This window comes from Cydia splendana, chromosome 15, assembly GCF_910591565.1.
Source record: "Cydia splendana chromosome 15, ilCydSple1.2, whole genome shotgun sequence".
In the NCBI taxonomy this organism is placed as follows: Eukaryota; Metazoa; Arthropoda; class Insecta; order Lepidoptera; family Tortricidae; genus Cydia; species Cydia splendana.
This window is the reverse complement of record NC_085974.1, coordinates 10754863-10771854: the sequence shown is the minus strand read 5'-3', so window position 1 is coordinate 10771854 and position 16992 is coordinate 10754863. Positions and strand designations below refer to the sequence as shown.

General features: G+C 35.6%; 1 protein-coding gene across 1 annotated transcript; it reads right to left on the bottom strand.

The window, feature by feature from the left end:
* Window positions 1–3469: 3469 nt before the first annotated feature.
* Window positions 3470–16571, bottom strand: LOC134797263 (uncharacterized). Its single transcript, XM_063769484.1, has 8 exons — window positions 16467–16571; window positions 16064–16134; window positions 14511–14694; window positions 10684–10889; window positions 9241–9360; window positions 9030–9056; window positions 4207–4426; window positions 3470–3696 (listed from the first exon to the last, which is right to left on the bottom strand). The coding sequence occupies exons 1-8, from the start codon at window positions 16501–16503 to the stop codon at window positions 3617–3619; spliced, it is 945 nt and encodes a 314-aa protein (XP_063625554.1). The 5' UTR covers window positions 16504–16571; the 3' UTR covers window positions 3470–3616.
* Between the last annotated feature and the right edge of the window lie 421 nt (window positions 16572–16992).

Here is a 16992-nt window from a genome sequence, read left to right as displayed (position 1 = left end):
TTTGAACGTTGGCTTGAAAAGATATGTTTGTGAACTCCACTGTACTTGCAACAGATTTGTTAGTTTGTTTTGGATGTCAACTGACATACTAAAGTTCTTGTGGAATTGGAAGTGTGTTCTATGGAACTTACGTACTAACTATGTAAACAAACCGCGATATTGAAATTGTCTCTGAATGATGAATTTACTAGAGTTAAGCTACTAAAAGTCTGCAGCGATTTTGATAGCCCTCGCAGTGCCAGTGTTATTTATACGTCATAATTTCATAGAAGTTTGACGTTTAAAATAATACTTGCACTGCGTGGGCTATCAAATCCGCTGCAAACTTTTCTTGGTCTGACTCTAGTGACTTTTGTTTACATATTTAGCAAGGTTCTATAGAATGACACTTTTAAATATATTGATTGAGTTTTTAGAATGCCCTTCGAGCTGTGATATGCTCCGGCTCTCAAAGATATTTTGTCAAAGAAAGAACGACTGTTTGCGAATTCTAACAACTCATTATACTTCTCGTCACGTCTACGTCATTATTGAGCTATAATTAGGTATTATAAAATAATACTTACATGACGTAGTTATAGGCGATTACAGATGTAGGTACTAGCATAATTGTTTTCCTTCGTATTTTTACGGAAACGTACGAGCGTGTCTTGCTATTCCAGTCAATCTCGGTACAAAAATTACTGACGTTGACTGAAGTAGCATGACAAATACGAACGTTTCCGAGAAAATACGAAGGAAAACAATTATGCACTACATCTGTATGTGATCTGATTACCTATGTATTAAAACCGTGCATTTGGCGTTAGAAAGTTTAACTCTTAAATGCCTAGAATTAGTTTTTTTGTATGAACACCTGGAGATCTTTCTCCTCCTACTTTTAATCTGAAGGAGTGAATGAGTGAGTTTTTGTCGGTAGGACGAAAATGGTGGAATGGGCATACGAGTATATGGATGGAATGTTAGTACATATAACCATTTTCTATGCAATGTTAAAGTAGATTTTACTAACAGAAAAATATCAAAAAATTGGGTAGTATTAACAGAATGGATACGAACCGATTGAGTAACCTACTATAAAATGGTAGAATAATTCCCAATGCGTCATTCAATTGTGATATCATTAATTATCACTCTCAAATCTTTAAATACATATACCTAATGTTAAATGTAATATTTTTTTTGGGTATGGGACTAACTCCAGTTTTTTTTAAATACCTCCCTATTCTAATGTAACTTGAATTCATAAAAGAGCATGAGCTGAAATTATCAGAAATTAAGCCCCGGAAATCTCTCTGGTCAAGGAATATTGACACCATACAAAAACGTGACTATAGAGTATATAGATATTCTTAGGTACAGTAGAGTATAAATACGGGTATTAATATATACTTAATTTCTGATAATTTCAGCCCGTGTGGGTGCGCCTAGCTTAGCCGGAGTTTTCCAGAAAAAAATAATGTTTTTGTAATTAAATTAAGTACTCGTGTTATGTGGACAAGTGAGAACGTTGAGTGTTATTTATAATTATGTATTATAAGTATATTACGTTTCCAATTGATTGTTTAAGTTTTACCTCCTTGTTTAGTACCATAATAAAAAAAAATGTTGGTACTTCATATATTACTAGAGCCCGGAATTTTCACGGCAAAACAAAAGACTTGCGCAATCTTGCTAGAGTTAGAAACATTTTTTTATCGATATCGATAGTTGGGTAATAGAAGATAAAAACAGCCTACCAATTAAAAAAAGTACTTAATAAGAAAATTTACGTGAGGTTTTTAAAAATTATATAGAAACATAGGTACAATTTCTTCTTGGAAATCTACATGAGTACACATAGCAGTCAGTGACGTTATAAATTCGATTTGTGATATGATATTGATAGGACTAGCTATTAGGAGTAGATAATCATTAATTTCTCAACCTTCTCTGGAAACAGTTTAGTTTATCACTATAAAGCCATTTATGTATACTATTACATTATGTATACTAATTCTATCTGTTTCTATATAATTTTATACAAACCTCACAATTTTATTTTTTTGAAATATTGTTTTTATTTGGTTGACCGTCTTTTTCTTCTATTACCCAACTATCGATATCGATAAAAAATGTTTCTAACTCTAACAAGATTGCGACAGTCTTTTGCTTCGAGCAACACCGGCTTCCGACACATCGGAAGGGAGGGGCCCAAGCGATATCTCACCGTACAAATCTTTCTGCCATTTTTCGCGGGGGGAAAGGTGCACACAGTCGCACTTCTCACACACTTACATACAAAATCCAATCTGTAATGACGACACTAATACATAGAAAATGACACACGTCAAAGACAAATCTTGCAAACCTCGATCTCTTTTTGTGTACGGACGAGTGACAAGTGTCACAACACGCACACTAACACATTTTCGTTGAAGTATGTTGTTGTATATTTTGAGAGATGAGAAGTCGGATTTGTCGCTCGATCGATCCGCAATTTGTACTGAGCGAGCAAAATCGATAAATCCAACAATTACATGAGACTAAAATATAATAATTGTGTTTGAATGTAATTAAACGTATGATATGTAAAAAAAATTATTACATGTGAAATGTAACACTTTCTTTTTGTAAATTTGATGTCCCCGACCTCTTTTTATAACAAAAAACCGAGCAAACAGGCATTTTTGTGCAGCAGTGTTCACGCGCGCATCTGGACTCGGTCTAGTGAAAAATCCAAGTGCAACTAGTTTTATTACCCGCGCTAGATTAGATTGACGCGCTAATCTTGTACCTCGGCAGAGGGGAAATAGTGCGAATGCCGCCTCCCTTCCGTGTTGCTCGAAGGTTTTTTGTTTTGCCGTGAAAATTCTGGGCTCTGGGGGGCGATTTTTGAATTTCGAGCGCTCGATTTCGTGTATTTCGTTCAATAATATCTCCACTACTAGGCATTTAAATTCTACTAATAGAATTGATAACGAGTGGTCAATACCAATTGATTTCAAATTTCTATCGCTCGTATTTCAAAAATTAACATTTCACCGTTTTCCACCGATTTTCGAGTGACGAAATCGAGCAATCGAAATTCAAAAATCGCCCCCCTGTATATTACCTCTCGCGTTGAATGATGGTTCCTATGCATGACAGCTTCCTTCAAATCTTTTTTTGTTGGACTTAATTTAAAAAAATAATTGAAGAACAAGAACATGTTAAACTACAATTATAAAAAATAGGTAAATTAATGTGCTAAACTTCCAAAAAAAATATGTTTTACTTGTAGTGTAGGTAATATTTTTGACACATGTAAGGTGGGCAAGGGTAGTCGACAGCTATATTTAATTCATAATATGACTCATGAGTCATGATTTAATATAATACAAATATTTACCTTATAACGTGATTTTATTTTTTATTATTTCTTTCGTCGTTGCGGCCATCCTTGTATAGGTACCTTGTTGTGTGTTGTAATTAAATCATTAAAAACGTGGTAGAGCAGAGTATTTATTAATACGTGTTAAAAAATTGTACGATGTTCTCCATAAAATACCTACATACAAAAGCTCGCAGGTACCTCCGAATACCTATTAGGTATACTCGTACCTTAAGGTTCCAATTGGAACAGACTACTGCCAAGTTAATATTCGTCGGATTTTCCCATTCTTGCATCACCCGGTTCATGAGTCTCCTCTGGCACCAAGGTGGTCTCTTTTTCACCTGTTGACGTACAACTTAGAATGAATGTCTTATATTTATCATTACATAATACTATCCGATCGCTTCAAGTTGGCCGTCGGCGACCGTTACATGTTTACGTCTATTAATCCAGAAGTACTTCCTACCTTGACAATATTTATTTTATGGCATTTTTCTTAATGTTTCTACAGTACCGCTTTGTTTACGTAGTAGATATGTATTAGAAATTGGCACCGTTATTATGATAATCTGATGATGAGATCAACACTTCATTGAGTTTAGGCTCGTTCTTAAGATAATTGATTTTTAAAAATATTAGGTTTGATTGAAAATTATGCTAACCTGGGTTTTCTGGAGTTTCTCGCGCACTAAATGGGGTCGCGGGTGTCTTCAAAAGCGCACAGGAATTAAAGTTGAATTCACACTCCATCACAAGATCATAACAAAACTGTTGTGACCGTTATAGACATGAGAACTACTGACTACTGACAATTGAAAACTAAGCGCCCATAGATTGAAAACCATGCTCACCCGCTTCTTCAGCGAGTTCAGCGTTTTGCGCCACCATCGGCACCGGCATTACCGGCGGCATTGTATTAATGGCATCGCGGGAGTCGTCAACCGCGCATTCCAGGAATTTCATGTACTTCGAGATGTCCAGAAATCCCACGCCGCAGGGCCGGTCGATGAGTTCGGAGGTCATCATGCCCTGGATGTAACCGTCGCATTCGACCACTGAGCCTAAATCATCCTGAAAATGGAAATGGCGATTCGATTTTACCATTTTAGGGTTCCGTACCCAAAGGGTAAAAACGGGACCCTATTACTAAGACTCCGCTGTCCGTCCGTCCGTCCGTCCGTCCGTACGTCCGTCTGTCCGTCTGTCACCAGGCTGTATCTCATGAACCGTGATAGCTAGGCAGTTGAAATTTTCATAGATGATGTATTTCTGTTGCCGGGTGGATTTCAAAATCCAGCGAAAACTTATGGTTCGGTCTTTATAAAAAAAACTAGTAGGTTGTGCGAGTTGCAACTTTTTTATATGTTTTTAAGAACTATTATCTTCATGTTCCTTCAATTACCATCTCCAATAACTTAATAGTTTTTTTTATATAAAATGTTTTATGTGTCTAAAATCATCACCGTCGACCGGAAAAATCTGAACCTTTTTGTTTGCAGTGAAAATTATAGCATACCTATCGTACGATTGCGATTTTTCTTTTACTTATATCTTTTCCATGTTGTTGTTTAACACGTGAAAAAATATGCAATAATTCCTTCACTGAGAAAGTACATTTAAAAATATTTAAAGTTTTGTCACGAATATTCGTCAACACCGTCATGGTAATGTCAATGTGAGCTTATCTCGGTGTATGAACAACGAAATACCGCTAAAGGTCCTTGGCCTATTTTTCACTTTAGTATAGAATGCCAAAAATGATTTCACTATAAAGTCATATCACTGAATCGTGAGAAATATTACGAACAAATTTGTAAAACGTAGTTTGTCACAACAGAGCATCATCACCGTTATGCTTTGGTTTAAAAAAGTTACAAATGATATATTAGAAATAATTACTGAAATGAATGGCAAACTACATGAAGTTTATTGTGTAGCATAGACATTAACTACTATTATTCGTATTCTAGAAATAAAAACAAGAAACTCTCAAATCGTCAACACCATACCCATCATCACCGGGAAAAAATGACGACCGGTGATGATTTCATGTGTATGGTGATGACGGTTCTCAGAAACTTTTCTAGTTATTTTGCTATAATTCATTATGAAATTAAGCTGTATGTTTGAAAAACGTTCTCTATGTCTTCTAACACTATATAATGTCTACCTTATAAATGTAGAATAAATGTAGAAGAAGATATAACTATTTCTTTCACACTAGAGGATGCTTAGTTATTAATTAACATTTTGACTGAAGTAGGCAAAATTTAGGTCATTTAGAACTTAGAACATACAAATGTTTTTTTTTTTATAATCTAATAATGTAAATCGTGCAACTTAGAGTCTGTAATTGCATGTTAGTCGTGTTAAAACAAAGCATTTAAACAAGCAACATATATTAAGTTTTAAGCGACCATAGGCTACGGTACTGGCTCACTATCGTGATGGCTTTATGTTTTTTGATAATATTATATTAATTGATGTATATAATTACAACAATTAATAATTATACCATTGGGTAGTCACCGGACCCAATACCTAACATTTTGTAACTTATGACATGCATTACAAGTAGGGGTCTTGTAACTTATAAAACGCTGATTATATATTAATGTTTAGCTATTAAACAACATATATATATATTTAAATCATTATAGCTAATTTTAAAGTTAATTAATAAAACAACAAAAATACAAACTTGTGCAATATGAATCAAACTATCAAAAAAAAGTAATATATCATAAAGATTAAGCTCATTGGTAAGCCAGTAATTTTATAATATGACATAAATACCAAGTTATGCAGTAGATAAAAGAAGATGCGGGTTTAAACTGATAATAAGAGTTCAATATTGTTAATATGATTTAACATTGAAAAAACCCAAAAAAATAAATGAATACATAAATTGCCTATTTTGGAACTTAAATTATTTAAAATTATACAATTAAAATACTTGTTATATATTTATTTATATGAATAAAATGTATTTTTTATAATATTCTAAAAATAATTTATGTAGCTAGTCTTATGTTCAAAAACATGTTATTTGTAATGTTTATTAAAGTTCTAAAGTCTTACAATTAAAAAAAGTTTTTGTTTTTTTAATACGTTTTTAATACATATGTAAATTAGTTCCCAAATCGTCATTACCGTACATGCAGTGTCATTACCGTCTATAAAAGAGTCATTACCATACCATGGTTGTCATCACCATCTTGCGTTTTTATTTTCCGAAAGCGATAACTTCAAATATAAGGCACAAATGATTGTATAAATACCATACATATCTTCAATATACAGCCCCCCATTACTTTACCCAGCTAGAATCGTGTTAAATTAAACATTTAAAAAAAATAATTTTTTGTATGGTGAAATTTTTTGTGCTGAAATCCACCCTGCCGCTATAACAACAAATACTAAAAAGTACGGAACCCTCGATGGGCGAGTCCGACTCGTGTCCGGTTTTTTTATTCCACTTGAGACAGGCAGCATAAGCTGCAAACACATTTTAGATAAAGGTCACTTCAGTGGACAATATACAATGAAATTTAACGACTCTGGTACAAAATAAGTATATCCCGTATTTCTTATTTGAGTCTAAAGTACCTACTGAAAAAAAATCACCTATACGGGTGCAGCGAAAATAATCGATTACGTGATGTGACGTACGCGTTTGTATGGGATTTAGAGTTTTCAAAACGGCCCGCTTGACGCGCTGTTCAAAATCCCATACAAAAATATGAACATCTGCCAGATAGGTAGGTAGTTACTTGACTCAAGTAATAAGGATAGCACAGCAACCGATAGCGTCGAGTTTCTGGCAGCAAAACACGTTTATACAGGGTGGGGTGGAGGGGTTTAGTCCGTAGGCGGCTGGGAGAAAAATCTCCAACGCAGCCAAGTCGGGCATGCTGCCGGATACCGGGCCGGCAGTATCCAATGAGGATTACCTCCACCTCTGACATAAAAAACTAAATGTCAAGTTTCGTCATGAAATCGCATATACATATACCACTTATCGCTCATTGCTTATCGCTTGATTCGGAGATAGCTCTCCGTGCCCGAGAGCATTTAATATCCGTGCTCTACAAGAGCATGACTGTGTTTTTAAACGTTTGAAAAATAGGAGTCGTTCGGACTGCGTTAGTCATTTAGTCAAGTGGCGAGTATTTTATTTAGTTGCTAAAATCGATCAACTGGTTGAAAGTATTATTATATAGAACTTGCTAACTATGTAAACAAACCACCATATTGAATCTGTCACTAAATCATGATTTCAGTATGGCGGTTTGTTTACATAGTTAGCAAGTTCCATAGAATGACACCTTATGTACCTACATTACGGTTTTCAATGGTCTTAGTTAAACAATATGGTGTATGTATCTAATGACAACAGCAGACAAATCATTAGAATCAAATACTAAAAACTAACTATGTACTTGTGAACACAAAAACCTCTACACGTACACGAGACTACTTATTTAGGATTACAAATTACTTGAATAAACATTTGACTACCATTCATCGCTAATCATGAATCACGACACATTGTTGTTAAGCCCCCTCCAGACTATGCGCGTGAATCGCGGCTTCGCCCGCGATTCACGCGGATAGTCTGGAGGGGGCTTTACACGTTACCTTTGCCAAACATTTTCGCGTCGGCGTTGAAAAAACCCGGAAAAATACGGGAAAATTTCAAAACGGCTCGTTATTTCGAAAAAAACACAATACAAATTTCAGTTACAATACTTCCGACAAAAACGAATATAGCCGAAAAAAAACATTTTTTTTTTATTCTTCTGTATTTTTCAATAATTAGGAACCAATTAGTTTTTCGAAACGTTAATAGACATACCATTCATACCCAGGTTCGACCTGTGCAATTTGGTTTACCATTGCAAAAAAGTGCAAGTACAGTAAGTACAGTAAGTGACGTTTAAAATAACACTTGCACTGCGTGTGCTATCAAAATCGTTCCAGACTTGTCTTGGTCTAACTCTACTTGATATGATACTGATCAGTCAGTGTCAAAAGTGACATTCCTTTAACCAAAAACGTCACTTTTGAACATAGAAGGTATTAGGATCGTATAGAAGTGGTATAAGCGTGCCTCCGTGAGGGACAAAACATACGCAAATGCGACACCGTGATTGGTCGAATTCATTTGTTGCCCACCATTATCCATACTAAAAAAAGGTGGGGAACAAATAAAATGTGAGACTGTGACAAGGACAAACAATAATAGCTCTTTCGCTGCTACTCCTACTGAAAGATACATAAGACTATCCCGTTCTGTCAGTTACCCCCACCACTCATGCCAGATCCAGGTATATCTTAGATTCATACTTTTGAAACAGAGATCAATCAGTATCATATTGGAAACGGGTCTAATAACTAAAACAAGAATTGGCCTGTAAGTTTTTAACGCATTCACCGCTGAGCTACGGTCGTAATAGCGCTACGTAGTAGCCGATAACATGGGTTTCCTGGTGTAGCAAAACTGTTTCATAGATGCTAACGACCACGTGTCGTGATTAGCGCTGAATACCGTCAAACGAACCAGCTCTGCCTAGTGCCTCCATGGGTATCTTTGCCCTAAAATTACATTTTTAAACAAATTCGTTTCTGTAGCCAAATGTATCAGAGATTGGGATAAAAGAACCGCACTCACCGGACACAATGCTCCAAACTTGTCATTCTGTAAAAATGTTAACGTAACGTAAATTACGTAAAAAAGGCAACCAGTCAATAATGCAGCAATAATATAATATGCTTAGATTGCTTAGATATTTTTTGAAAACGATAAGATAGGTAATGCGCGTAGGCAATAGGCATCCTACTTAAAAAGTAAAATCACCTATTTAATAACTCTGATATCTTACTATGCAATTTGGTTGGCTCAAGCATAGAAATCTGCTGCCAGTATTCCACATTTCTTCACAGTTGTTCATAATTTTGACGTCCACCATACGCATATTTGTTAACAAAGGTAGCAGAAAGCCCTGAAAATATGTAAAAGTTAGTTTGATGATTTTAAACGTAACAATACATAAACATCCTTTCTACCCGCCTAATAGCTAATCCCAAAAGTTGAGATCAAAAGATGATGATGATGCAATATGAGTGACATCAACAGGCAATCGAAAATAGGTGCTGTTTGGCTATGAGCGTTCTATGTATGTACATAGAGTAGGTACCTAGAGTAACATCTAATAAGAAAAGTCTATATTATGCGCGGTCCAAGCTAAATAAAAAACAAGTTATACACGCTACACTTATGCGCCGAAACAGCTTAGTATCACACACACTCGTGCGAATAGACTACCCACCTTATTCTCTAGAAAGACTCTATAAGTCTATACTCTATTATTACGCGCAAGATACTGTCGCGGCGCACTCGTGCTAAGGCTGCTGGATCAGTAAGAACGATCCGCCGTCCAAGACTTGAACACATCAATGTGAATTTCGAGTATTCGAAGTCAGGTTAGGCTATAGGTTTTTGTTATTTTCTACCCACAAAATACGGTACTTATATGTATATATTACTTACAAGGATCGCTTGAATTATTTTTTACCAACTTTACATTGCACGTCACACTTGAACCTACCACCGCTGACGTATCTATGCGTACCGACATATATTTGCCTAAGATAAATAAGCCGGTGTTAGCATTCCGTTTGTTAACAAACAAATACCATTTATGGATGGAATAAATCCTCACAACACGCACTGGAATTCCGCCGAAGGAATTAACCCTTTACCAGGCTGAAACTTCAAAAATGACAATTGAATGTCAGTCTTACTAATCGAAAATAGAACACATGTTTGAAGTGTCGTATGTGGGAAATATATATCCCTTAGCCTGAAAAAGGGTTAAGTATTTAGGACTGTTAGTTAGGGCTTGAAAATGGAGACCTAGGCTCTTCGAAACATGTACCACGAGTGACTAAAACACGTGAGTTAAACCGGATTTTTAGGTAGCAGGGGTGCGAAACTCTTGACATCGGGCAAACTCGGCTCCGTTCGGCTCAGCATTGCTCCGAACAATTATTAGGGTTGACACAACTTGACGTCCCTTTGCGTGCACGACTACAGATAAGATAATGGCTTGAATTTTGACAAGCCTAAATAGCCGAAAGGGATAGTGCCATATATTAGAAAGGGACATCATGATTCGACCCTGAACCGCTGTCAAACTTCGGTTTTGTAGGAAGTTTCCTTTCTGTACGGTAGTAATATTACTTATTCTGTGTTATTAGCTTAATTGACATTATCCTTTCCAAAACGAATCGATATAATCGTAAGTACCTATATAAACACTTACGTTCCTCCGACTACCCCACCCGAAGTATCGGCACTTGATATCCGCTTTCTTCTCCACCAAAGCCTCCATGCTAACACCATAGCGCAACCTGTTCATGATGTACTCTGTGTTCGGCTCGTATTGGCGCATCGCAAACTGACTATTTAGCACGAGCAGTGCTATGTTGTCGGTCACACAGTGTTCCCATCGCCCTGAGTGGTTGTAAGCTGAGTAAAAAGTATATTTATTTGAGCGTTTCTTTTATTTTTTGCCATTTTTATACAGGGTGATTCAGGAGACGTGAGCAGGACTAACACTGAGCATTTCGTAAATTATAAGCAATTGTTTCGTATCAGTATTAATGAGGTTAACGTTAATTCTCTAGTCGTGTTGAAAAAAAAGTTATTAATTTATTTACGACATGCATGGTCACCCTAAAATTAGAATACCAAACTATCGATATTCTGTGTCAAATTGAATGTCATCAGGTCATCACGGTCTGGTTACTTTTGAAAACTCGTATCTCACTCAAGTTTGACAATTTATTTTCTTCGTAATCAAAATGGTGTCATTACGGTTAAAGACTTTAAAGAGGTTTTATGTTTAATAATTAGGTCTTGTAGGGTAACCATGATTGCAGAGAATTAAATTTGCCCTCACCAAAAAGTTAAAAAAATAGGAAAAAGTGTGGTTGTTTCACCTAAATACGACGGTGATCGATCAATTATCAGTTACTGAGTGTGCAGGATTAGTCCTGCTCACGTCTCATGAATCACCCTGTATATTGTGACTTTAATTGCCACTTTTGTGTTATTTCTAGTCAGGATCGCGAGCCCTTTTCATCCTTATAGGAGAAAAAAGTGTCCTAAAATTTCCATACATTTTTCAAACTTTCCTTTTTGTTACCGCCATACAAAGTACCTACCTATATGGGAAAATGGTAACACAATAGGATAAAACTCAAGGACATCTTTTTATCCCATTAGGATCGAAAAAGCTCGTGATTCTGAGTAGAAATAACACAAAAGTGGCAAAAAAGGTCACAATATATAAAAATGGCAAAAAATAAAAAGAAACCCTCACTTATGATATGTTAAAAAGTAAAGATTTTGGGTGATATGCCACCCACATAATAGTAGGTGTATCGTCTACCATATACAGGTTTTAGCTCCCAATCTCCTACAAAACATTATATCGATCCCTGAAAATATTATTTTATGATCTTCATTCACAACAGCTTCTAAATCCAATAATGTTTCTTCGGCAGTCGTTTGAATTCACTTCACCAGTAATTTCGGTGGTTTATAACGAAAACGGAACACTTTACTCATAAGTTCATAACTAGTAGTTCGCCCCGAACTGAGAACTCGCAGTTTACCATAAATTTTATTATAGAGCGATTGACTTTGTTGCACCTACTTAGGTACTCATATAGTGCGACATAAAATATAGTTGGTCAAGCAAATGTTGTCAGTAGAAAAAGGCGCGAAATTAATATTTTCCATGGGACGATATTCCTTCGCGCCTATGGTTTTCAAATTTGCCGCCTTTTTCTACTGACAAGATCTGCTTGACCAACTATAGTAGAAAATAAATGAGGGCACCACTTTCTACGTAACTGTCACATTTTTGACGTAAAATGCATGTAAAATGCTTACACATGGCAACAATTTAGTATGGTCATTTTTGAGTTCCATTTTATTTAATTTCTACTATTTTATTATGTCGCACTATAGGCGGCAATGGATTGAATGGATCAAAAATCGCCTGGATTTATTGCAAGGTCTGTGGAGCCCTTGACTGATAGATTTAAGCAGAGTAGTATGTATAATATATAGGACAAAGAGAGCCCTCTCGTAGAACTTTTTTGCATCCATTTTGAAATGCCATCTGTAATTCTTAACCAGAAATATCAAAGTCAATATCAGGGGGGGGGGGGGGGGGCATAAATAGCGTCTAAGAGAAGTATGTTGCGAACGTAAAAAACTTTGACTTTGAAGAAAGGCCTTCAGGATATTTAATCATTTAATCATTTATTCAATGCATCCATGGTATTTTACATAGGTGTTAAATGTCTAATAAGTACAAACATGGACCCTACTAGGGTGTAGCATTTTACATGTACATATTCTTACCCAGTGGGTGAATATTGGCTTACAACTACAAAAGGAAGACTATCTTAACATTTATCATTATTATACAAGTTCTATATTGCACTCATCACATTATACCTACATCACATCACATAATCGAGGCTTAGCTTGATCTTCGAAGAAATCCTGCATGGAGTATGGGCATAAATGCAATAAGTAGGACTTTAGTTTTTTTATAAAAGTTGTGAATTAAGGCTCGTATCTAATTCGTTTGAGATATGTTGGGGAATTTTATTAAAGATTTTTATAGACATTGCATGCGGACCTTTATTGTACATTTGCAGCGTAACAGGGGCACTCACAAAGGTTCTATTTCGGTGGCGCAAGTTATATGTTTCTGAACTTTAGTATTTATTTTCATCAAAAAGATCATTATGTTTTCGAACAAATTTGCAAGTTTCTAAAATATACAAGGCTGTAAGTGTTAAAATTTTTAATTTAAGAAAGTAAGGCTTGCAACTTTCCTCTATTTACTAATACACGAAAACAGATTAGGTACTTTTAACTTGACTGTTGATGTAAATAAATTACTTATCATACACGGCTGGAATAACACACAATTGACCACGAAACACAATTACACGCAGCAGGTTGTGAATCTACCCGCCAAATATATTTTAAATTTTTTGGTAATAAAGTTCTCAACAACTGTGATGGCGTATGAAAACTTTGTTTCTTTTGACATTGTAAAACTGAAAGTATTTTTATTTATCTGAATTATGTCGTAGTACAGACAATAAATGGGGTGTTATAATATTTTGAGTTTTATTTGACAAAGTTGTTTTTTTGTGACAATCGCCTCCATGGCAACGATGGCCATAAATAATCTATTCAACAAATATTTATTTGTTTGATCCATGCCCTGGATACTTTTAAGACGTTCTGACTGAATAAAGTGAAGCCATATTTAAAAAAAAAGTTTAGCGTCAAGTAGATGTCGCTATTTTTTCGAATAAAGTGCTTTATATACGACTGTCCCTCCCCTGGATTTAAGTTATCATAGAAATCATAGAGATTAAAATAAACTGTATCTGTGCTAAGCCGAAATATTTCCTGTCAAATGTCAAATACCAATACCTATATTATGTTTACATTATTTTATTTTTATCTTGCTAATTATTTAAAAATGGTAAATTTAAAATCGATATTATAAAAGTGCAAACCGAGCACTTTCATTTGATACTAAATTCGACCATGTTTTTTGCAAACAAAATGACCAGAATAGCAAGACCTCTCACAAACAGCTTTTTGGCCTTCTAAGCTCTTCTACCTCAATAATCCCTTGATCGAGTCTGCTCATAATTTAATGACTAAAATATAATGCCCTCAACTACACGTTTACCCAATTTCATTTAAATTAGATCAAATTTACTTAAGTTCTTGAGTATCAAACTATCTTCTGACAGTTCAGCTTAAAAACATCGAAATGCCGGGACGTGCCGCTAGCCAGCCGCGGGATCCAAGTCGAATGTAAGAACTTCGCTTCGCTTCTCTCGCTCGTTCGACTAGGGACTTTGCGTAGTCTTCAAAGTTCCCTTTAAGTTTAAATACTTGTCCTCTTAGGGGATTTAGAGTTAAAAACTGACTACAAAATGCCTGCGACAGATACACTATGTGGGTGGCATCCACCCTTTGCCTGGTAAGGAATACAATTACACTAAATTGAATAAAACTATTTTTTTTCAAGATACTTACATCTATGTATACAAATGTTTTCAACTTGTCTTTTCGTGCCAACGCCCATTTGAAATCTGTGCGAGCCGCCGTAGACATTGAACATAAAGTCCTCTCCATAGACGCACACGGCGGGCGTCAGCACCATGTGCGGCTCCAGGAGCGCCCCCGCGCAGAACAGCAAGGATTGGGAAAAGTAATACACCTGGCGAGTAACACTTGGCTTCAGTGGTATATGTTAGTAATTACTATTTACTGTGATTGCAAAACTAACTAGATATTAAGCAATAGATAATATGTTTTGTAAGGTAATTTTAAGTGTTTAGCGAATTAAGGTTAACTTGCCATACCCTATTCAGGGTCCATGCTGTTTAATTTAATTTAAAATATTATCTGTATATACCATGAATAAAATGCAATAAATAAAAGAAATGAATTATCTTCGGCGAAAAAAATCGAGAATTGACGGCATGATCTTCTTCTTCTTCTCTCGTGTCGAGGTTCCTCTAAAAACTCTAAACAGTAGATGCCCAGAAAGCAGCGGTGCTGATAGCCCTGACCGTCGTGTGACGGCATGGTATGACTTCATTTGACTTTACGAAAGAAGGAACAAACTTTAATGTGTTCAACCTTCCAATAGGGTCACAGAGGGTTTTAAACACAAATTGAACAGTTAATAGCTAATTAGCTAGTAGAGGGGTTCAATCAGAAAACTTTGGGTAAGTCTACAGGAGAGACGTAAACGTAATTGCTTTGACCCAAATATATATACTATTTATTTACAATTTTTATGGTCCTCGGGGTCCTCTAAGCCTTCTAAGCTTCGGTTTGGAAGAAAAGGGAAGGGAAAGTTAATACTTATTAATTAGTTACCTACCTACGAAAAATATATAAGTACAAAGTATGTTCTTTACGCAAGCTCATAAGTATACATTCCTACCCGTCTATCTCTCCTGCAGGTACCTATGTGTAAAGAAGAGACGCTTTCCACATAGATTTTGTACGTTGACCCGCCTGTTGCTTTCTCTATTGCACGCGCTTAAAAAATATACTGTGACATTATTGTAACCGGCATCATAGGCGGGACAGCAATATAATTAGGCGCGTATTATAGAGGTAGCAAAAGGTCAATGTACAAAAATCTATGTGGAAAGCGTCTCTTCTTTTAGTTGTGTACACAACTGTACACAGTACTGTTTATCTGCGCCCTGCGCCTATGAATGCATGTCGTTAGATTGAGATGGCAATGTAGCTATATACATAGGAGTTAAGAGGCCGGGGGTAAATTTATAAATTATAATGGATTGCGATGAACGGCTCGAACCATTATATTAATTATTGGCTCACTGAAGCTTATCAAGCATTCTAAAACTTTTAATTTGTTTTGTGCTTGTACAATTGTGTAACTGTAATGTAACTATGTAGGTACATTTAAGCTACATATATATATCACGATAGAAAATTAACATATCCGAAGCCCACCTTACCTCAAATAGGTTTTTGGTACTAGTAAAAGATATATATATAGCTTTACCTAATTTTCAGTAAGTACATAGTGGTGATAACCAACTTACAACAAATTGTCCATCAAGACTTGTGGCAGGCCTGCCAACGAAACCAGCGGCATTATTAAAATCGAAATCCACTGCAAAAAACGAAACAGTAGGTATGGAGAATTCGTAATTAAAACTTACACTTAACATAATTAAAACTTATAACTTAAGTAGGCAATCAAAAAGTTCAAAGTCGTAGCAGAGGAGCTATTATTTGAACTATTCGAAAATAACTTCACTTTAGCTCAAAATACCGTGACTACAAACTTTTCTTGTAATTATTTAACCCTTTACCAGACTGGGATATATATTTCCCACATACGGTACTTCAAACATGTGTTCTATTCTCGATGAGTAAGATTGAAATTTTTGAACTGTCAGCCTAGTTAAGGGTTAAATAGGTATTTAAAACAGGAAAATTTACGCAATGTAGCAATTCCTCCAATTTGTCCTGCACCCATCTTAACTAACAATAGGGACGTAAAGGGACGACAATTCGATCAGCTACGTCTACTGTGGAACTATGAAACTTTTAATTAGAATTGGTAAGGAATTTAATTTAACGGTACGCTTGAAAACTTTGTAAACATACGTCGAAATTAATTCTTAAAAAAAAATATGAGCAGATATTTTGAAACAGCGTGACTTTTGAGCTCCTGGGCTATAAAGGCTGGCGTCCACTAGACTCGCCGAGGCGAATCGAATCGAATCGCAATAATTCGCCTCCTATATTTTCTATGCAACTGCGTCCATTGACGAATAGCCGCGGCCATAGATTTAATATGTGACGTTCCACGGAAAAAGGTACCTTATGAGGGTTTCTAGTTTCGGAGATATGAAATGTTTTGTAAAGAGGTGAAAAATGCTCAATTTTTTTTATTGTGTGATCTGAAACCTTAATGCGTAACGTTTGTTTACCTGTTTTTATTTTTGTTATAAGTTAGTTATAA

Excerpts from the sequence above, each read along its gene's own strand:
- LOC134797263 (XM_063769484.1), bottom strand. The coding sequence starts at position 16,503 with ATGGGTGCAGGACAAATTGGAGGAATTGCTACATTGC. Across the intron at positions 4,427-9,029 it reads AGTTTGGAGCATTGTGTCCG|GATGATTTAGGCTCAGTGGT; the intron begins GTGAGTGCGGTT and ends TTCCATTTTCAG. Across the intron at positions 3,697-4,206 it reads TGAACTCGCTGAAGAAGCGG|GTGAAAAAGAGACCACCTTG; the intron begins GTGAGCATGGTT and ends GTACGTCAACAG.